The sequence below is a fragment of the Heteronotia binoei genome, chromosome 16 (genome assembly GCF_032191835.1).
Source record: "Heteronotia binoei isolate CCM8104 ecotype False Entrance Well chromosome 16, APGP_CSIRO_Hbin_v1, whole genome shotgun sequence".
In the NCBI taxonomy this organism is placed as follows: Eukaryota; Metazoa; Chordata; class Lepidosauria; order Squamata; family Gekkonidae; genus Heteronotia; species Heteronotia binoei.
This window is the reverse complement of record NC_083238.1, coordinates 35,973,527-35,995,274: the sequence shown is the minus strand read 5'-3', so window position 1 is coordinate 35,995,274 and position 21,748 is coordinate 35,973,527. Positions and strand designations below refer to the sequence as shown.

The 21,748-nt window shown below is 44.4% G+C and overlaps 1 protein-coding gene across 1 annotated transcript in view; it reads left to right on the top strand.

The window, feature by feature from the left end:
• Positions 1–18,595, top strand: part of PDE11A (phosphodiesterase 11A) — a 284,908-nt gene extending 266,313 nt beyond the window's left edge. Inside the window, exon 20 of the mRNA XM_060257021.1 lies at positions 17,403–18,595. Coding sequence (XP_060113004.1) covers positions 17,403–17,570 — 168 coding nt within the window. The 3' untranslated portion in view covers positions 17,571–18,595. The remainder of the gene's footprint in view (positions 1–17,402) is intronic.
• The last annotated feature ends 3,153 nt before the right edge of the window (positions 18,596–21,748 follow it).

Here is a 21,748-nt window from a genome sequence, read left to right as displayed (position 1 = left end):
TTATTTCTCCTATCCAGGGCTGTTTTGGTAGCAGGAATTCCTTTGCATATTAGGGCACACAGCCCTGATGTAGCCAATTCTCCAACAGCTTATAGGGTTCTTAGTACAGGACCTACTGTAAGCTCTAGAAGGATTGGCTACATCAGGGGTGTGTGGCCTAGTATGCAAAGGACTTCCTGCTACAAAAAAAGGCTTGATCCTATCACCACAGACAGTGAACTAGGGGGAATTTCTGCCTGAATAGTCTGCACCCAGGCCTCCTCTCTGCCCTTTGCTGTTTAAAGGCTCCACTTCATCTCCATATCTCCCACTTTGCTCTTGTGAGTTACCGCAGGAACTAACAGACATGGTTGCACACTCTGGGGATGAAAGGATCGAGTGCTGCCCCCATCCCATAATTCTTGATAAGTGTGACTGGATTGGGCTTGATGCAAGTATAGGGATCAGACTACTAGCATTCAAAGCATAAAGAAGTTTAATAAGAACATATAAAGTGCACACAGGTCTGTGAACACACCAGTCTAACCAATAATTTTTTTAAAAGGTAAACTCCAATTGTATACATGCCCTAACTTGACATCCAATGTGGTGTAGTAGTTAGTCTGATTAGGATCTAGGAGACCCAGGTTCAGATCCCTGTCTCTGCTATGGATATTTGCTGGGTGACCTTGGGCCAGTCACGTGCTTTGATGTCAGTGAAACCATGTGCTTGAGCCAGGAAACTTCATAACTTTTTCAGCAATTGCAAATGCAATGTAACTTTAATATGCAAGTGTTTTATTATGTTTGGTGACCTCTAATAGACAGAACAACTATCACACAAAGGGTTATGGGATTAAAATGGTTTTTACTATTTTTTATTTATTTAGGATATCAACCAGGTAAGGAAAGGTCAGGCAAGGTAGGAAGTTGGCTAGTGTCCTGTCTTTTCTAAGAAGTCAGTCTTTGATATTGATGGATTTAAAGAATGAAAGGAGCTGCCAGAAACCAGACCTTGCACCTTTAGGATCACTTTTCCCAGCCAAGCCTTTGACCAGTGTTTGATGGCACACATGCCATGTGACTGTAGGACCTATTTTGATCCTATTTGCATACCAGGGAAGAGTCTAGAGTGAGTGACCATGTGAGATGTAGAAAGAAGGTTGCCTGTTGTCACATTTCTGTAAGTACCAGAGTAGTCCTTCAGAGGGGGTAGGAGTCTAGGCATAAAAATGCCCAGAATATCCAGATGTTTCTTGAGACCATTCCAAGGGCTCCAAATGACAACTGGCACAATGGTCACCTTCTTCTCCAAGAGACACTATATTTCTATTCATAGGTCTTGGTATTTTGTGAACTTCTCCTGTTCTTTCTGTTCTGCTTTCTCCTGAGATTGCAGTGTTAATGAGCTGAACTCTGTTTCTCATTTTCCCCCCTGTAGTGACGATATTGGGTGTTATGACTCAGATGTTTATCTGTTTGTAATCAGAAGTCCCAAAGAATCTGTATTTATTATCTTGTGTGGTTTGTGTTCCCATGAATTTCTGACTAATAGTAAGCCATACTTATTGCAAAAATTCCAGAACAACAGCTGTAGCACTGTTGTGGCATTCTTTACAGTCAGTTTGAGCAATGTTAATTATCATCATCATTGACATTGCAATCCCAGGAAACAGCAGAATAGAAAAGAAAATAAGGAGAAGATAATGAAATACCAAGACCTACGAACAGAGTTAGAGCACCTCTGGGAGAAGAAGGTGCCTACCATGCCAGTTGTCCTTGGAGCAGTGCCTAAAAGTCTCAAGAAACACCTGGACATTCTGGGCTTTGAGCAAGTAGCACCAGTTCAGCTCCAGAAGACAGTGTTGCTTGAAAAGCAAGAATCCTACAAAGATACCTCTTTGATTCCCAAGAACGTTGCTAGAGCTTGAATTGCAGAACACCTTCTACCAGTCAAATATCTGTCTGTGACCATTCATAACAATAATAATAAAAATTATATTCCACCTTTCTGCTGTTACAAGAGCCATCAAGGTGGCTAAATTTTTAAATCACGCATGATAAAACCACATCTAAATATCTCCCCTTTGCCCACTCCTTGTAGGTCATTATATCTTATCCTGTACCCCCAACAGGAAGATCTTTTCAGTCCATTTAGACCTCCCAGGTTCTGTCACTTGGTTGTGACTCTAGCCTAGGTAGGACCCTGGCTGTCTTTCTTGTCTCCTGATTAGGGTCACCTTCATATCTAATGTGCTGGATGGTTCTGTGCTTGGGAAGTGACTCATCTACGCCTGTCTCATGTGAGAAACCCAATTGGTACAAGCAACAGAATCCTACGAGTTCTTGAAAACATATGCACCTGATGAGATGGGATGTAACCCATGAAAGCTTGTACAAGAAGAAGATACTGGATTTATATCCTGCCCTTCACTCCAGATTTCAGAGTCTCAGAGCAGGTCACAATCTCCTTTCTCTTCCTCCCTGTGAGGTGGGTGGGGCTGAGAGGGCTCTCAAAGAAGCTGCCCTTTCAAGGACAACCTTTCCAGAGCTATGGCTGACCCAAGGCCATGCCAGCAGGTGCAAGTGAAGGAGTGGGGAATCAAACCTGGTTCTCCCAGATAAGAGTCTACACATGTGAGTCTTCAAGGTGTCAGTGGTCTCTCACTCCATCTCTCCTACTAACGATCTTAGCTTCTGGATTCTGACTGACAGTTCCAATCAAGGAGTGACTTCTGCCTATTTTCTTTCAAACTACAGCTGCCACTGTGCATTCCATTCTGTTTGCTAGAGTCCCCCAGTCTTCAAGATTAGCTTTTGGAGGAGATAGAAGAAGGGGATGATACCTGTTTTATGAACACATTTCCCAGTCACAGTTCATAGGACACCATATGATATTGACATTCTTTAAGATGGAACAAGAAGTGTGGTAAGACAGCCGATGTGAAGAAGATTCAACAATTTATCCATCTGTAAGAAAAGACTGTGAGCTTATTGAACAGTAAAGTGCTTTACCAAAAACACAACATCAGTCTTATCCGAGCAGTATGTTGAACTGGGTAGAGATGCCTGTGCATGTTAACACTAAAGGACCGAGAAGCTGAACAATGCGCTTGGAAAGGGAAAACTAAGTAAGGTAAAACTCCAGATTAGAAAGAGAAGGAAAGAAACTTGTAGCAAATGTGAAAGAAGATTAATGGATAATTTAACAGCTATTCAGTTTTCAAGAAAGATGAAGAACAAAGTGCATTGGATCAGAAAAGGGCTAGGAATGATGATGGATGGAATGGTTTCAATAAAGAATCTGGAGAAACCAGAATCACAATCTACATCTGCCTGGCTGAATTCCCAGCAGAGGACTAAATCTAAAGAACTAACTAAGGGTAAGGGACTGATATAGACTGAAGAGATTTTCAGAATCTAATAGCAAGGCAGCAAGTATTGATTGCCAAGTGGGAAGAAATGCTGAAAGTAAATGGGTAAGAGGCATCTTGTGTTTGGGACCTCACACACTGGTAATAGGAATAACAGCAGATTGCCGAAACAAACTCAGGCCCCTATGGCTTGTACTCTCAGACCCTTTGTGCTAGGGCTACTCTGGAGTAAATGGGCTAGGGATTACATGGAAAATATAGCCCTGAAGCAACCATTATGTAAGTGTGCAGAAAGGAAGAAGAAGAAGAATTGCAGATTTATACCCTGCCCTTCTCTCTGAATCAGAGACTCAGAGCGGCTTACAATCTCCTATATCTTCTCCCCCCACAACAGACACCCTGTGAGGTGGGTGGGGCTGAGAGGTCTCTCACAGCAGCTGCCCTTTCAAGGACAACCTCTGCGAGAGCTATGGCTAACCCAAGGTCATTCCAGCAGCTGCAAGTGGAGAAGTGGGGAATTAAATCCGGTTCTCCCAGATAAGAGTCCACACACTTAACCACTGCACCAAACTGGCTCTCCCCAATGCTAATAGTTTTCCAATGCTTAGGAAAGCGATGGACAATGTTCCATGAGGTTGTACGCTAGCATTACCATTCAAGATTATGATCCTCTTAGAAGGGAGAAAACTTAGCATTGTGTTTCCTGAAGGGCTAAGAGATTACAAGGTGCTCAGTAAAGTCAGAGTTGAGGCAGATCTGGAACAGAGGACAACAAGAAGCAGAATGAAGCAGCAAGGAGCGTATCTCTGGTAACAGCCTGTTGGGACCCCAGTTAGATTCAAGTACTGCAGAACATGGGATCGCTCCCAAAAGCTTCAGAAATTGCACAGATTAAACTCAAAAGCTCAACTGAGTTTGGATCCCCAGACCGGCCTCATAAGACCTCACCTGTAGTATTGTGTTCAGTTTTGGACATTTTAAGAAGAATATAGACAAGCTGGAATGGGTCCAGAAGAGGGTGACGAAGATGGTGAGGGGTCTGGAGACCAAAGGTTGAAGGAGCTGGGAATGTTTAGCATGGAGAGGAGGTGATATGATTACCATCTTCAAGTACTTGAAGGGCTGTCATATAGAGGATGGTGTGGAATTGTTTTCTGTGGCCCCAGAAGGTAGGACCAGAACCAGTTGAAATTAAAAGAGTTTCTGGCTCAACATTAGGAAAAACTTTCTGACCGTTAGAGCAGTTCCTCAGTGAACAGGCTTCCTCGGGAGGTGATGGGCTCTCCTTCCTTGGAGGTTTTTAAACAGAGGTTAGATGGCCATCTGACAGCAATGAAGATCGTGTGAATTTAGAGGGCAGTATTTGTGAGTTTCCTGCATTGTGCAAGGGGTTGAACTAGATGACCCTGGAGATCTCTTCCAACTCTATGATTCCATGATTCTGTGAATTGCTAAAGACCAGCAATTCAAGTGAAGAAGTAAGGAGTTCAAAAGGAGTCACTTAAAAATCCACCAGATTGTTTCCAGTGGAAATGTTTTTGAAAATAAACTACCTTGGAGGATCTGGGGTTAGTTCAGATTCTTCATTCCAAAGAATCTGTGAAATACACCAGTGATTGCAAGCAGTTTCTGTTATTTTGTAGATCTGGATGTTTCTTTGGGTACTTTGTCTGAAAATGAAACCAAAAAGTTTGAGGCTCTCATGAATTGCCAAGATAACCCATAAAATGACATACTGTTTGTGTCAGTGGATTGTTGTGATGGTGTCTCCTTGCCACCAAAGCAAGGAGAAAATAATCCAGCTAATTTAAATAAATTGGGGGTAGTTCATGGTGCAGAGTGGTAAAGCTGCAGTACTGCAGTCCAAGCTCTGCTCACGACTTGAATTTGATCCTGGCGGAACCTGGGTTCAGGTAGCTGGCTCAGGGTTGACTCAGCCTTCCATCCTTCCAAGGTCGGTAAAATGAGTACTCAGCTTGCTGGAGACAAAATGTAGATGACTGGGAAAGGCACTAGCAAACCACCCTGTAAAAAGTCTGCTAAGAAAACGTCCTGATGTGACATCATCACCCCATAGGTTGACCTGGTGCTTGCATAGGAGACTACCTTTACCTTTTAGTTTGTGTAAAACAGTGAGGGTATATGGGCAAGGTCACAATAGTTTATTAACTGAAAGAAGAAATGTACAACCCTGACCTGGATAGCTCAGGCTAGCCTAGTCTTGTCAGATCTTGGAGACTCATTATCCTTTTATGGATAATTATCATCCTTTCATCACTCTTAGTCAATGATTGACTTGCAGTCAATACACAGAGTTCATAATACCAGCAGTGAACATCAACCCCAGTTCATCCCAGTCTTGCTTCTTCTGTTCTCAGTGAAAACTATTGTCACTTGACCTTGAACATCAAATTTTTCTATTGTAATAGCTGCACTTCATTCATCACATGTATTTTTCTGGTGGTCGTGATGGAAGTCCTGTCCGGCGACAGCTGACCTGTGACTACCCCATAGGCAAGACTGGGATTGGTATTATGAATTCTGTGTGTTGACCGCAAATTGAACATTGACTAACAGTGATGAAATGGTGATAATTATCTATGGAAGGATCATCTTGAAACATGTCTTGCAGTCCCAGGGCTTGAAGCAATTTTGAATTGGCAAAGCATTCAGGAATAGTTTTGTGTTTCAAAAATGGAACCTAGAGGCAGAATTAAATGCTATGGTATGGAGCTGACTGGAAATGGCAGTTTTGAGTCAGATTACTCAGTTAACCTGTTATCACTGCATATAATTTGTTCCCCTGTTCCAACATCATTATTATGTATAGTTCCTTACCCATATCATCAGCACTCCATGTATAGCAGGGAATCACATAAGACAATGGTGTCAAGTCATTGGGTAAGTTGATCTGGCTGTTATACAGAAGAGGAAATCTAACACAGTAATATCCTTTTTAAGCAGCCCTGTGGTGCAGAGTGGTAAAGCTGCAGTACTGCAGTTTGAGCTCTCTGCTCACAACCTGAGTTCGATCCTGGCAGAAGCTGGGTTCAGGTAGCTGGCTCAAGGTTGACTCAGCCTTCCATCCTTCCGAGGTCAGTAAAATGAGTAACCAGTTTGCTGGGGGAAAAGTGTAAATGACTGGGGAAGGCAATGGCAAACCACCCCATAAAAAGTCTGCTATGAAAATGTCATGATGCGATGTCACCCCAGAGTCAGAAACGACTGGTGCTTGCACAGGGGACTACCTTTTTGCCTTTTAATAACATTTTTGCAGCAACGTTCTGTTTTTTCAAGCTCAGTTCCAGCCAAGGAGTGACTGAGAAAAAAGTCCTGTTTATCTGAACTTGAAAATTTCCAGGCTCTTTATAAAAATTACTCCATGGAATAATGGAGTCAGCAAAACACAAACCGCAATACAGCATTGACTCTGTTAACTTCTGTAGGAGTTTGATATGCCTATACCTTTTGTCCCTTTGGAGTTACTAGTCACTAGGTTGCCCCTCAATTGCCTATACAGTAAAAATGATTAATTAGAACCCAGTGAGTTACTAAGCAGCGTGAGCATTGCATCCTGTGGCTTTCAGATATTCTGCTCCGTAATAAAACAGAATTTATATGGTCTGATTGCATAGACACACTTTACAAGTGTTAGATCTGCAGAAAGACGACTATGTGCTGTTATCTTGTCAAGGGTTGTGAATCAGGCAGGTTCAGAACTGGTCAATATTTGGATAAGAGCCCTGAAAAAATATACATTACAGCTGAAAGTACAGTTTCTAATTCATCAGGTGACGCGCAGTCCAGTGTGAAACTGGTCTTAGGAGGCAGTGGGTGGTATGCAGACTAATTTACAAAGCCTCAGATCACAGTCAAAATTTGGCCTAAAAGCCCTGACCTAGGTAGCCCAGGCAAGCCAAATCTCATCAGATCTTGGAAGCTAAGCAGGGTCAACTCTGGCAAGTACTTGGATGGGAGACCCCCTTGGAATACCAGCAGTTGAGTGGACAAGGGGCAAACTCTATTCAGCCACCTCTCTGAATATCTTCCAGGCCCCCAGTAGAGTCAGTCACCAGAGGCTGACATGTCTTCCAGTTGCAGACACACAAATGCACAACCATAGCTCTCGCCAGATATGTCCTTGAAAAGCCAGCTTCCGAGAGAACTCTCTCAGCTTTATCTACCTCACAGGGTGTCTGTTGTGGGGGAAGAAGATACTGTAAGCCACTCTGAGACTCTGATTCAGAGAGAAGGTTGGGATATAAAACTACGGTCTTCTTCTTCCACTTCAAGAGCCCAAATGGTTCCATGGTCCAGGAGATTGACTTACGATACCTAGGTGTGCTAGTCTCATAATATCAGCTCTGTGTTTGTGTGTGAAAGATAGAGAGGCGCTTCAAAATTACAACTTTCTCAGGATTTTAGTAAATGACTGCTAGATTTTTAGACTGAGCAAGCCAAGAACAATACCTCCATAAAATAAAACCTAAACTGTGTAGGTTTTCTTTAATTTAAAAACCCAGAGCCATTTGAACTGATTTGCTAAATGCCTTGCTTGTGGCCAAGACCCATAGAGGAGTTATTTCTTAGTGATGGGGGGCAGAGCAGTGGAGAATGCCTTCTTGGAAATGTAGGTATTTAGCAAGCAGGAGTGTGCAAAAAAAGCTCAGGCTAGGAATCTTCTGATGAGCAAAACAACAGGAGCACAGCTAGGTTGCTATAATAAATACAATGAAGACAAGACATACAACTACCAAAACTTTTCTGAGTGATTATTCTCTAATGTAACATAATCATGCAAAACATTACTGTGAGCACAATATATGGTACCAAGGTATAATAATAAACGATAACAAGTCCATCATAAGAGAAAGTCCATCTTTGTCCAAAATGCCATGTTTGGAAAAGACTGCAATATAGAAATATCTTGTCCCATGCAGCAATCTCAAAGTGCAATCTCAACGTGCAACATGCCCCCTAGGTGAAATTTTCATGTTTCAATAACAGTTCTTCCTCGGGCAACTATTCTCCTGGAACCGAAGCTCACAATTTTAGGCACGCATGAGTCTAAACATTCAGGAGCGGCTTCCACAGTTCTTCAATCTTCCAATGCCAGGCCAGTTATCAGGACCATGGACAGAGCAAAGGGAACTGGAAGTCTGATGGAGGCCATGGATAGAAAAAGATGAGTAACCCTGCTAGTCTGTCTGCAGCAGTAGGGAAGAGCAAAGAGTCCAGTAGCACTTTAAAGAATAACAAAATTTGTGGCAGGGTATGAGATTTCATGAGTCGCTGCAGCAACTCATGAAAGCTCATATCCTGTCTCAGATTTTGTTAATTTTTAAGGTGCTACTCAAGTCTTGGTGTTTTTCACAGATAGAAAGTCCTTTGTGTTGCTCCAGCCTGGAGATCTGAACCCGGGTTTCCCAGATCCTGAGCCTTGCATTCTAACCACTAGATCATGTTGGTCCCATTTAAATTGATATTATTCTGGTCTTGACTTAAGTCAGGTTGTCTTAGCATGTGCCCATGGTCACCTTGGGACGTGGCATGGTGGTGAAGACAGGATGCTGGGAGACATTTACTATGGGGGAAAAATCACTGTGCTTTTATGTTTTCATCAACATCCGTTTTCAGTGTTTGAAGACCAAAGTCTTTGCAAGTTTTCTCTGACTTCAGCACCATTTGTTCCTTATGGAAAATCCAGATGATGTCACTGCTAGACTTGTACTGAAGAGTTTTCTGTTGACACCTTCTGTTTATGCTGTTTCCTGACTTTAAATGCAAATTGCCACACCTGTCCATTTGTGGACTGGTGAGTGTTATTGATGCACCTAACTGGGGAAATGGAGTATGCAGTATGAGGAAGGTGGTGATAGGGTTAGCATTTCCCTTCTCTTCCAGCATTTCTTGCCCTGTGTTTCCTGATTGAACCATCATTATCATATGTTGCTACACTGTTCCTTCCCCATAGCAACAGATTTGCCTTTTTCTTTTGTTTTATAAAAACCTTTTTTATATGCTAAGAATTTTTTAAAAAAAACTTGCGTTAAAGAACAAAGTGTCAGGATTATTGTGGATGCAAAGCGACAAGTAGTAGTGAAAGGGCTATTTTTAATAATGTTTGTAGCCAAGAAGGGAGCCAATTTCTGGAATGCTAACAGCTGGGAGAAGCAGAACTTAATTCAGACCTAACAGAGAGACCTTTGCTGAATAAAGGTTACAGTCCTAAGTACATGTTTGAACTAAAGACTGGAGATCTCCCAGGATCACAGGTGATCTCCAGACTGTGCAAAGATCAGTTACCCTGGAAATAGCAGCTTTGGAGGGTAAATGCTATGGCAAGGGTGTCAGACATTCAGATGGGGCCCCCAGAGGGCTCTTATCAGCTCCCCAAGCAGCAGGCTGTTGTCTGCTTACTTCTCCCTCTCTCTCTTGCTTCCTTCTGCACCACAGGCTTGCTCAATAGCAGAGGAGCTACAGAGTAAAGCCTCTGTTTTCTCCATTGGCTGAGGCTCTTCCCTTAGGGAGAAATGGGGGGAGGAATACCTTGCTTTGCCAGGCTTTCTCAATCGCACAGCAGAGCTACTGAGCAAAGCCTGTCTTCTTTCTGTTGCCTGAGGCTTCGCCTCCTCCTGGTCCCCTGGGGAAGGAAGGAAAGAGCCAGAACTTCCTTTGCCTGGTTCTTTGGATCCCATGGGAGAGGTACAAAGAAAGCACCTTTGCGTCCAACAAGTGCTAATGTTTTAAGAATGCTTTATTTAAAGGGTTTAAAAAATATTTAATTGTGTTTGTCTGTGTCCTTCATAAAGTTTATATCTCTGCTACCTGGCATTACATTTTATGACACACATGGCCCAGCCTGACAAGGTCTCACTTATGTCAGAACCAGCCCTCATAACAAATGTGTTTGATGCCCCTTCTGTGGCATTATACTCCACTGAAGTCCCTCCCCTCCCCAAACCCCACCTTTGCAGACTTCACCCCCAAATCTCCAGGAATTTCTCAAGCCAGATTTGGCCACTCAAGCATGAAGTAAATAGGTCTTCCTTCAGAATAAACTTGCTCAATATGTTGCCCATAGAGAGGGGCACTATGAGATTGTTACATGGAGAGCCGCTGTATTATTTATTTATTTTATTTATTTCCCGCCGTCCCCGCGAAAGCAGGCTCAGGGTGGCTTACACGCTCATGTAAATACATGGAACATAAAATCACATTAAGATATGAAAACATAAAAACAAAAAAATCAAACCATTTCAATATTAAGAGCCACGGAGAGCCGCAATTTAAATTCCACTGCAAAGAACAATAATACCTCAGCCTCACCAATGGGCCCCAATATGGAAAGGTCCCTTAGAGAAAGCATGTGGCTTTTTTATGGCAGTAGGGTTGGATACCAGCTTTGAAAAAGTCATAAGGCAGAGAATGAGAGAGGTAGAAGAAGAAGATAATATTGGATTTATATCCCGCCCTCCACTCTGAATCTCAGAGTCTCAGAGCGGCTCACAATTTCCTTTATCTTCCTCCCCCACAACAGACACCCTGTGAGGTGGGTGGGACTGAGAGGACTCTCACAGCAGCTGCCTTTCAAGGACAATCTCTGCCAGAACTATGACTGACCCAAAGCCATTCCAGGTGCAAGTGGAGGAGTGGGGAATCAAACCCAGTTCTCCCAGATAAGAGTCCGAACACTTAACCACTACACCAAACTGGCTTGTTGTTCAAGGGAGCACCAATCAACTGGCATTGAGCAAAATGGAAGGCGATACAAGGAATAAGGAGAGGAAGGTATTCGACCCGAATTGTGCTAAAGCCAGAAGAACTCGTGTCCTGGGAATAAATTTGTCAATTGATTCAGGTATAGGCATGTGCTAAGAAAGTAATTTAGTAAATGTTCAAGGAATCTACCGGGAGAGAGAAATGTGTTGCTTTTGAGATAATTTCCCAGAAGCTTCATAAAAGAAAATTGATTACACGGATTTAATAAGTAAAAGGGAGCCAAAATATATAGTAATCAAATGAGTTTTTAATTACATCTCAGGCAGATATAAAATCCAAATAGTGTACTTTGTATCTAGAAAGACTGAGAGTAATGCTTTGGTAGCCAAATTATTTTTAAAAGGCTAATTTCCATAGGAATTATAGTAGGGTGTTTAATTAAAGGAGTGAATCCATGTCCCAAAGCCAAAGTGTACTAAATACACAAATAGGGTTTAAATATCAAAGGAACCCCTAAAGAAAGACATTTTATGCCCTGTTCATAAAATCTACCCTTTGGAGTACTTCTGGTCCAAATGTCGCCTGATTAATGTGCATAACAAACGGCAGGGTTTTTTTTTAAATTACACTATATATTTTACCACTATTCTATCGAATTAATTGCCTATACTTTACTTACGACTGAAAATCAAATACCAGAGAAATGTCTCTTTCAATTTCTTTTTCTCAGTTTTAATATCCCTAGGGCAATAATGAAGAGTAGTTGAGCTTGGCTTAATAGTGTCCTCAGCCTTGTTAGTTAAACTCTAAATCTCTGAGTTGTTATGCCCTTTAATATATATATATACACACACACACACACACACACACACACACACACACAAGAATTTACAAACAACCCGTATCTTTCTCTCTCACACATAGAGAGAGAGAGAGAAAAAAGAGTGTGTGTCTTATTTCCCTGTCAATAATAAAACATATGGGGATGGGGTGATAGGCTGATAAACCTACTCGTATATAAGAACAGGTACAGCTCAGATCCATTGATGAGCTTTGCAAACTTATAGAACACCTCCCAGAGGATAAGAAAACCGAAGTTGAGGAGTGGGAAATCAAAACTGGTTCTCCCAGATAAGAATCCGCACACTTAACCACTACACCATACTGGCTCTCCAGACACACATCCCTCTCTCCTTCCCCGCTGTGGGCTGTGGTTCTAGTCCTGGGACCATAGTTCCATGGCAGCAAAGAAAGAACTGAGGGAGGAGCACTTTCCCTGCCTCTGTCATGGCACTGCTTGGACAGGGAAATTCCCACTCTTGGCTCAGGAGGAGAGGAGGAGGAGGAGAGCTCTACAAAAGTTCTTGAAAACTCTGGAAGCTTGTGAAACAACTCTCCGCAGCTTGTCCCATGAGTGCCTGCACTGAAAACACCAGATGAATAATAGTCACAGGTAAGTGCAACTGTGTTTTCTCTCAACTTAGTTGAGCAGTGTCAGCTGGTCAGACTTTTCTCCGCCTTGTCTCTGAGCTATAGATTCAAGCCTGGCATGAGCATACCTCAAAGTGGGCCAGCTACCAGGAGGAGCCAGTGGTTTTGGTACCACCGCCACTGACTTGCCACCAGGACACTCCACTCGTGAGCACTCCACCACCTGTGGGGAAGGGTGTGTACGTGGTGCATAATGGCAACACCCCAGTTACAAATACTGCCCACTGTTGTTTTAATTTAATTTAATTGTTTCAGATTTATATCCTGCCCTTTCCCGCAAGTGGGCTCGGGACAGTTTACAACAGAAATTTAGACACCTATTACAGATTTAAAATAAAACATCATAAAAATGTAACAGTATAAAATAAAGGCAATACAGCATCACAAAGACAGACGGCAAAGCCAGGCAGCAATGTATAGGCTGATATCTATCAACCCAGCACAGTCACCATGATGAGGTGATGGGGAGACCAAAGGGAGCTCTATCTTGCAGTCCCTGTGAAACCTTGATATGTCCCGCAGGACCCGGATCTCTTAACAGGACTTCATTCCACCAGGTAGGGGCCTGGACCAAAAAGGCTCTAGCCCTCATTGATGCCAGCCAGGCATCCTTAGGACCAGAGAAAGGGTCTGTAGATAGTTAACAGCATCGGCATTCTCAGCCCAGTGCCACTAGAGAAAGGTCATGGAGGCAGAATGGGCAGCTGTGAGTGCATGAGGTGGGAGGGTTGACAAGTAGATTAAGGATGCAAAGGTAAGTGGGAGGGTTTCAGGTGGGTTGGCTGGAAAGGAGGTGCGAGTGGGGGGGGCGGGACTCGTGGAGGAAGAGGTGAGATCCCAGGTGGGATGTCCCAAGTCCTAGCCCTGCGTATGACAGTATTATGCACTTGAACCCGGGGTGAACTTTCTTCATGATCTGTGCAGATTCACATTATATATAAGCATAGAGCTATGGTATGACAAGCCCTGATCTGGATGGCACAGGCTAGCTTGAGCTCATAAGATCTTGGAGGCAAAGCTGAGCTGGCCCTGGTTAATATTAGGATGAGAGACTACCATGGGAGTCCAAGGTTGCTACTGAGAGGCGAGCAGCGACAAACCACTTCTGAATGTTTCGTGTTTTGAAAACCTTTATGGGGTTCGTCAATAAAATAGACTTCTGGTCAATTTCTTGCCTTTCCTTAGACATTGAATTAAACTTTGGTTCAGGCTTCATATCAAAACTTAGGCCAGGAATACGGGGGAACAAATCAAAGGGAGATATCTGGGGGGGGTTGTCATGAGAAAAGCTGACTTGGTGCTTTGAATAACAGTCTCAAACCTGGAAGGTTTGTAGCACTCCCATACGCCTCACGTCTTCTGATGCTTGATCTACACTACAGGGAGAAGCATCCTGCCATTAAACTGTTCCTCAGCAGAACCATCATGTTATCTTACATTTGCCGGTGTTTTATTTTTTATTTGGTTGATTTATATTCCGTCCTTTCCCATACAGGTTTGATATACAAAGAAAGATATGTATATTTTGGTGCTGATTCTTTGAATAAAGTTTGATTGTCTAAAAAAGATCTTGTTATCACAGGTCCATATTAACATCACTGGTCTGATTTTTGATTGGACAGAAGGGTCCTTTGCCCTCTCAAATCTTATACCTTAAAACAACTGGTTGTATGGTTCTTTGCATAGCTGTTGTCTGCTAGCAGGAGGTCTGATGAGCTGACCTTGGAAGGTACCAGGTGCTGCTTGGTGGCATGTCATTTGGAGCAACCTGCTTCAGCTCTCTGGAGGCATAGGTTAATCCTACAATGGGTTAAGCCATGCCTGGTTTACAAGGAAGGTTTGAAACGACTGCCTGAGTTCACTCAAGAAGTGTAACCTGGTAACTATGTTTTAGGATTTAACTGTGTGGCTAGAATCTTAACTACTAGCTTCTTTGTTTTCTTTCTTACTACCAAGTTCCTTTGAAATTCAACCATTCTTTAATACTTTTACTATATTTGGTTGTTCTGCAGTTCAGCGGTTGCGATCTAAATTCAATACCTAGACCAGGGGTGGCCAAACTGCGACTTGGGAGCCACATATGGCTATTTCACATGTATTGTGTGGCTCTCAAAGCTCCAGCCACCCTGTTGGCCAGCATAGAGAAGGCATTTGTTTCTTTAAATCACTTCTCCAAGCCAGCTGGCAGTTTAGACAATGCATTTACAGTTAAAAGTTGCTTTCTTTCTACCTCTTGCTCCCCTATCTATTTTCCTCCCTCCCTCCTTCCCTTGCAGCTCTCAAACATCTGATGTTCATGTCTTGCAGCTCTCAAACTTCAGAAATTTATTCTATGTGGCTCTTACGTTAAGCAAGTTTGGCTACCCTGCCCTAGACCAAAGCATCTACCTACTGGTAATTTGTTCATGGAGACTCATTTTGCAAGTGTCCTGCTTTGGTTTAATCCAAGAAAGTTCAGTGGTCTACTATAGCAGCGCCCACCTCACGGCCTCACTGGATCTCTATATTTTCGTCTCTTCGGGGTATTTTTACTTGTTCTGTTGATGGGACCCCAGCAGCTTTGTTTATTCTTCCCACAAAATATATAGGCTCACGAGAACTTTAACTTAAACCACAGATTTATTGTAACAAAAAGTCTTAACTGGGGATATGGGAGATATTTACACAGGCTTATTCTTTGTTCAGTTGTTTCAAGCTTACAGTCACTTTTACTTTCTTGGATCTCTCACAGTTACACAGTTCACCGTTCCCTTTAACTCACTCTCCACCTCTAGCCAAGGTCTGGCCTCTTGGGATTGATGTGTCTAGTCTTACCCCTCGACTGGAGTCTCTCCTCTCAGCCCTTCTTGGTGTCTCAGACCCACATCCACTCCCTCAGCCTCCTCACTAGATCTTTAGAGTAGTTTCCCGGTGTCTGTGACCATTCTGGTCTTAACTGACTCACACACACACACAGCCCTCTTGGCTGGTTTTGTCCAGCTGGCAGTCTCTGGAAGACTTCCCCGTCTCCGTCTCCAGCTTCTTCACAGGATCAACTGCCCTCTTAGCCCTTCTGGCCGGCACTAACTGACCCTCTCAGTCTCTGTCAGGTCCCCACTGACAGACTTCTCTGACAGGCCTCCACTCTGTCAGACTCCAACTGACTGAACTCCTGCCTCAGCAGTTTCTCTCACTAAAAAAAACAAACTTTTTTTTCCCTCCCTGAGAGCTCAGAGCACTTTGCCCCCACCCTCAGGTCACCTGACGCAGCCCTGTGCATCTTCAGCTTATGCTTAACCCATTGCTTTCCGTCACATCTACCCACTGGCTTCTGATGACAGGGATGTTCTAAAGGGCTGGTGGCAAGGCTAAACGCCCCCTCCCCTCCCCCCAATTCCTGAAGACTCCCCCTCCAGGTTGACTAATTTTGAGCTCTGCCCACTCATACCAAGAATTCCGTGGGCTGGGAATTCTTGACAGGGTAGCCATAAGTTGGCTGTAACTTGACAGGACTACTCTCCACCCTGACATGATGGAATATGTGTAAAAACCTATTCCTTAATATCTAGCTTCAGACTCTACTGTGTGTCCAAGAAACGGAGCCTGGGAGTAAATAAATAGGCTGTGCTTAAGGGTAGGCAACTTTTTTCGATTGAACGCTGCAAAGATACAACATCGGTCTCCTGCAATGACATTGGTGTTGGTGAACAAAGTGGGGGGGGGGGGTTGTACTTGGCCAGGCTGTCTGGGAGCAAGCCAAGCCTTTTCTGTTGGTAGCTGGGAGGGCCTGAGAGGGGATAGTGGCCAGAAGCTAAGCCCTATTGCCTTTACTGCTAGCATTTCAGGAACTTGCCTCTGCTTTCTGTGGACTTGAAAGCCAGTTTGGTGTAGTGGTTAAGTGTGCTGACTCTTATCTGGGGGAACCGGGTTTGATTCCCCACTCCTCCACTTGGCAGCTGCTGGAATGGCCTTGGGTCAGCCCATAGCTCTTGCAGAGCTGTCCTTGAAAGGGCAGCTGCTGTAAGAGCTCTCTCAGCTCCACCTACCTCACAGGGTGTCTGTGGCGGGGGGGAGGTAAAGGAGATTATGACTGCTCTGAGATTCAGAGTATAGGGCACGATATAAATCCAATATCTTCTCACTGAGGTGAGAAGACAACTGGGTTTGAAAGAGAGAAGAAAGGAATCTCTCTGTCCCTCCCTCTGTCTACTTTACTTTGGCTACTTTTTATCAAAAAGGGGCCAGGCACATCTGAAGCTCCCTTTTTGTCCAGTCTCGCCTGTTAGCGAAGCAGTTATTTGCAGAGGATTTTGGAACGATCCCTGTGAGCCAAAGACTGCATCCCTCTTTGCAGATTTCAGGGCAGTGCCCTTCTCATGGAGTCTCACCAGGGCCAGATTAACAATTAGGCCAAGTAGGCACTGGCCTATGGGCCCCCATGCCTTTAGGGGCCCCAGGCTGGCTTTCCCCCCCAGTTTTCCCCCTGCTTGCAGCCCTCCCAGCCTGCACACGCAGCCAGCAACTGGGCCACTCTTTGCCCAACTTGCCTGGTGCGGCTGCCTCTGGCATCGTCGCTGAGTTTGCCTCTCTGCCTCTCCCCCGCAGCTTTGTCAAAGGGGCTTTTGAGAAGGTGGCTGCAGGCTGCAGTGGGGACCGCAGATGGCAGGGTGGGTGCTCTGACTCTGAGGTAATTTGCAAGGGGCCTCCCAAGATTTTGACCGCCTAGGGGCTCCACAGGGTTTAATCCGGCACTGAGTCTTCCGAGAAATGGAGCAGAGCATTTAAATGTTCTCTGTTGCAGTGGAATTAGTATCCTGCTTGATGATTTGTGATGTCTCCTCTTCTGCTTCCTCCCAGACTTTAGTGAAAGTCAACAGCAAACTGCAGCCCATGCTGGACTCGGTAGTGGCCAACAGAAATAAGTGGGAGGAACTGCACCACAAAAGACTGCTCTCTCAGGCAACGATGACGCCGACGCCGTCCCCTCCTTCCAATTTTGCTGCATCTCTGGAGGACGTCAATTAAGCATCAAGTCATTTGCTGCTGCTAGAACAAGAAGCCCCACTGAAAGGCCGGTTGAAGTTAGTCGCGTTGAGGGGGGGGACATAGATTGATTGAAGAAAATGCTATCACAGACACGCTTTAATTTGAATGGGGGAAAAAATGGGTTTGGCTGGCCCTGGGTTTAGCTTCCTGCTGAGTCTGAAGGGAGGCTCCACAACAAGGTGGCATTGTGCATTGGCCTCTGCAGTCCCTCAAAAGACTTGGTGCAACCTGCATTTGGTCCGCGTCACTGTGTTTCAGCCACAGCTACGAAGGGGGCAAACATGGTCGCAGCGCTGATTTGGGACTGATGTAAGAGGAACTTGCAGCTTAAGTGAAATAACCAATTGAAGCATCTTGCAAGGGGATTCCAGAGGGAGGGGAAAAGAATAGTGTGCAGTGATAACTTGGGTTTGCACCACCCCAGTTCGACCTGCATTTGTGATGTACATCTCTTTACCCCTTCCCCCCACTTTTACTATGCTTGAATGTTCTGAGAAGACTGCTTTGTATTCTATAGAAGTTTGGGATGCGTTTTTTTTTTTTTTAAACAACAAAACTCCATATGATTGATCAGGGCTTTTAGAATTGTGTACCTTTAAAGGAGGGGTGGGGAATGAACTTTATTACATTTAAATAACCAACCTGTTCTAGCTTTTCCAGAAGAATTTCATATTGGCAATGCATTCGAATTGCTCTGCGGGCGGAAGCTGATTTAAAGGTGAAACTTTCTGCATGGTAGTTTGGGTTATTATTTTTTTTTAATTTACTTTTTTCCGTTTCGTTCGGAACACTCGTTTTAAAGCCGCTTTGCATCCCTAAGAAAAAAGTATCAGTGCTGTTTCATGAAAACTGCATAATAAAAACAAAATCGGCTGCCTCCTGGTAAAGAATTTGCACTATGGGATGTGGGTATGACTTTCTAGATATTTTCCCCAAATCATGTGGGTTCTGACTGTTAAGGACTTGTGCGCTGCTGGAATATGTCATAAACAGAGCGATGACTACCTCTGCTTTTTCTCTGGCCAGTTTATTTTGTTACAATAACATGTCCGTCTAGTCGTTGCAGCTGGCAGAAATCAAAGTCGAAAACCGCTTGTGCTGACGTGCAATGAAAAAGTGTTCCGGTCTTTGTGAAACTCGAATCACATTTGAGATACACAAAAGTGAAGCACACCCACAGACGTGTGTATATGCTGCAGACTGAGCACGTTGCATCAGTTTCCCTCCCCCACATTTGTTTCAGTGCTAGCCTGGCAAATTGTGAGCCTCTCCCCCCCCCCGCCCCACTTGCTCATTAGGTCTGGAATGACACGTCTACATCTTGGTTCAATTCAAACGACCAATCTGGTGGGTTGAATGGACCAGCGTTCAGGGGAATGGATTTAGCACGTGGTTGCTTCATGTGCGTAGGCCACATCAGCCAAAATTTTGTGAGCTGGGTGCCCAGAGAATGGAGCATGTGGCTGCTTCAGAACATGCCGCATTCTGTACAAATTCAATCACCTTAACATTCTTAACATGCCAGTTTGGGCAGATGGATTCTGATTACTCAGAGTTTACTAGGAACAAAGGCTGTCGGTGGTTTCTATGCTTGTTCTCTTTCCAAGAGACTTCTGCGTTGATTCAGGTTTTCCGCAAGTATTTTGTATTCCACTACTTTTGTGTGTGTATAAGCAAAATGCCTGTCACTCAAACAAATCTCATGGTGTCTTAAGGAGTGTCTCTGTGTGTGAGCAAAAGAAGGGCTAGATCAGGGGTGTCAAACATGTGGCCTGGGGCCGGGGGCCGAAGCAGGCCCTCAAGCAACTGGCTGTCATCTGCTTCCTTCTCCATATCTCTTGCTTCCTACTGCATAACAGCTTGCTTTGCAAGGCTTGCTCAATCGCACAGGAACTACAGAGCAAAACCTCTATTTTCTCCATTGGCTGAGGCTTCTCCCTTGGGGAGAAAGGGGGGAAGGCCAAGCTTGTTTTCCAGTCTCTCTCAATTGCACACCAGAGCTACTGAGCCAAGGTTCTCTCCCTTCTATTAGCTGAGGCTCCTCCCCCTCCTGGTCCCCTGGGGAAGGAAGGAAGGAAGGAGCCAGAGCTTCCTTTGGCCCAGTGTCCTTGGTCCCATGGGAGAAATACAAAGAAAGCACATTTAAGACTAACGTGCTAACATTTTAAGCATGTTTTTAAAGTTTTTTAAAATATATATATTTGTGTTTGTCTATGTCCTTTATAAAGTTTATATCTCTGCTACATAATCTTAAATAGGTACACACATGGTCTGACCTGACATGACCTGGCCCAACAAGGTCTCAGATCTGGCCCTCATAACAAATGAGTTTTACACCCCTGGGCTAGATAATTACTGGAGAGCATTGTAACTCTGTGAGATCTCTCTGTGGGCACCATATCCTTGACAGACAGGTCCTCTAGTATGGAGAGCAGGGTTTGCCCCCACCTCAGTAGTGTCCCACTCTGTAGCAATTTGCTTTCCACTACAGGAATATCTGACAGCTGTTTACTTGTATCTGAGAAAGTAAAGAGGTGCACGCATGGACACCCCTGGGCCAAGCAGCATCCTGTCCCAGGCAACCTACCCATCAGGCATAGGGGCAGGTGACAGTATGGGTTTGGGTGTGGTATTCAGCCTATGGGTCAGTAATGACTCGGTGCTTGTACAGGGGACTACCTTTACCTTTTTATTCAGCACTGATGGGTTTGGCATAGGAATTATATGCAAATTATGCAGTAGGTTAGGCTGCTTCAGAGCTGGTTCACCTTGACATGGTTATGACCAGTGTTCCCTCTAAGCTGAGTTAGCGTGAGCTAGCTCACAGATTTTTAGCCTCCAGCTCACACATTTTTGTCTTAGCTCAGGAAGGATGACCCCAGAACACACTAATTTATGCAGTAGCTCACAACTTTAATGTCAGCAGCTCACAAAGTAGAATTTTTGCTCACAAGGCTCTGCAGCTTAGAGGGAACATTGGCATTAAACCTGTGACTGTAAAATCAGTTGGTGAGCTGTGTGTGTGTCCAACCATTGCAAATCAAATGTCACAGAAAGAGCTGATTTTTCACCTTGCTTTTCAGTCCATTTCACATGGATCCTCAGTTACCTTTTAGTGGGACCTTCTGATATCCCAGAATTACAGTTGATCTATACAGATAGTTCCCTTGGAGAAAATGGCTGTTTTGGAGGATGGACTGTATGGCATTATATCCCAGTTTGGCTCTTTCCCCTCCCCCAACACAGGCTCCGCCCCCAAATCTCCAAGAATTTCCCTGGAGCTGGCAAGTCATTGGGCATCAAGCCTGCTCCTGTTTGCAAAGCGCCAACTCTTCATTCCCATAGCTACATTCTCAATTCTGTTTCTTGTTGTCAAACTGAGGCAAGCGGTAGAAGCTCGGTTGCCAGCCTCCAGGTGGCACCCGGAGATCTCCTGCTATTATAGTTGATCTCCAGACAACTAAGATCTGTTCCTCTAGAGAAACAGCACCTTTGGAGGGTGGAATCCAGTATGGTATCCTGCTACAGTCCCACCCATCTCCAAATCCCTCCCTCCCTGAGCTCCACCCCCAAAACCACCAGGTGCTTCCCAACCCAGAGGAGGCAACCCTAGTGGAAACAATCCACGTTCCTCTTCCTCAGTCCCAGTTCAGAAGGAACTTTTAACTATCTAACCCAGAATCCTTCTGGGTTTTTGCCTTGATTCATAAACAAACCTGATTGACTCTGAGCCACACTTGCCCCCTTTTGCCTCACCCAAACCGAACTATAGCAAAAAGGAACTGTGTGGGAAGGGCAGGGGGGCAGCTTGCTAGGTGTTCATTAGGCTGTAAAATCTTACCCACAGGAAGTTAGTGCAAGGACCCCCTCGGAATTATAATGTTACGGGGTCTTCAAGTGCTAAAGACGGCCCAACAAGCCCGGGAAATAGGCCTCTCTCCCTGCCTCCTGTCTTAATGGATCATTCAAAGACAACAGAGGCCTACCTTCATTAACTCAGGTTTTATTACAAGTAAATCTGGCTTAAATTGGTAACAACTGAAGCTCCCGCTGAGGTACCATCTTCCAAGTGGGGCCTGGAGACAACTCAGAATTCAGATTGATCTCCAGACTACAGAGCTCAGTTTCCCTAGATCAGGGGTTGCCAGCGGTAGCTC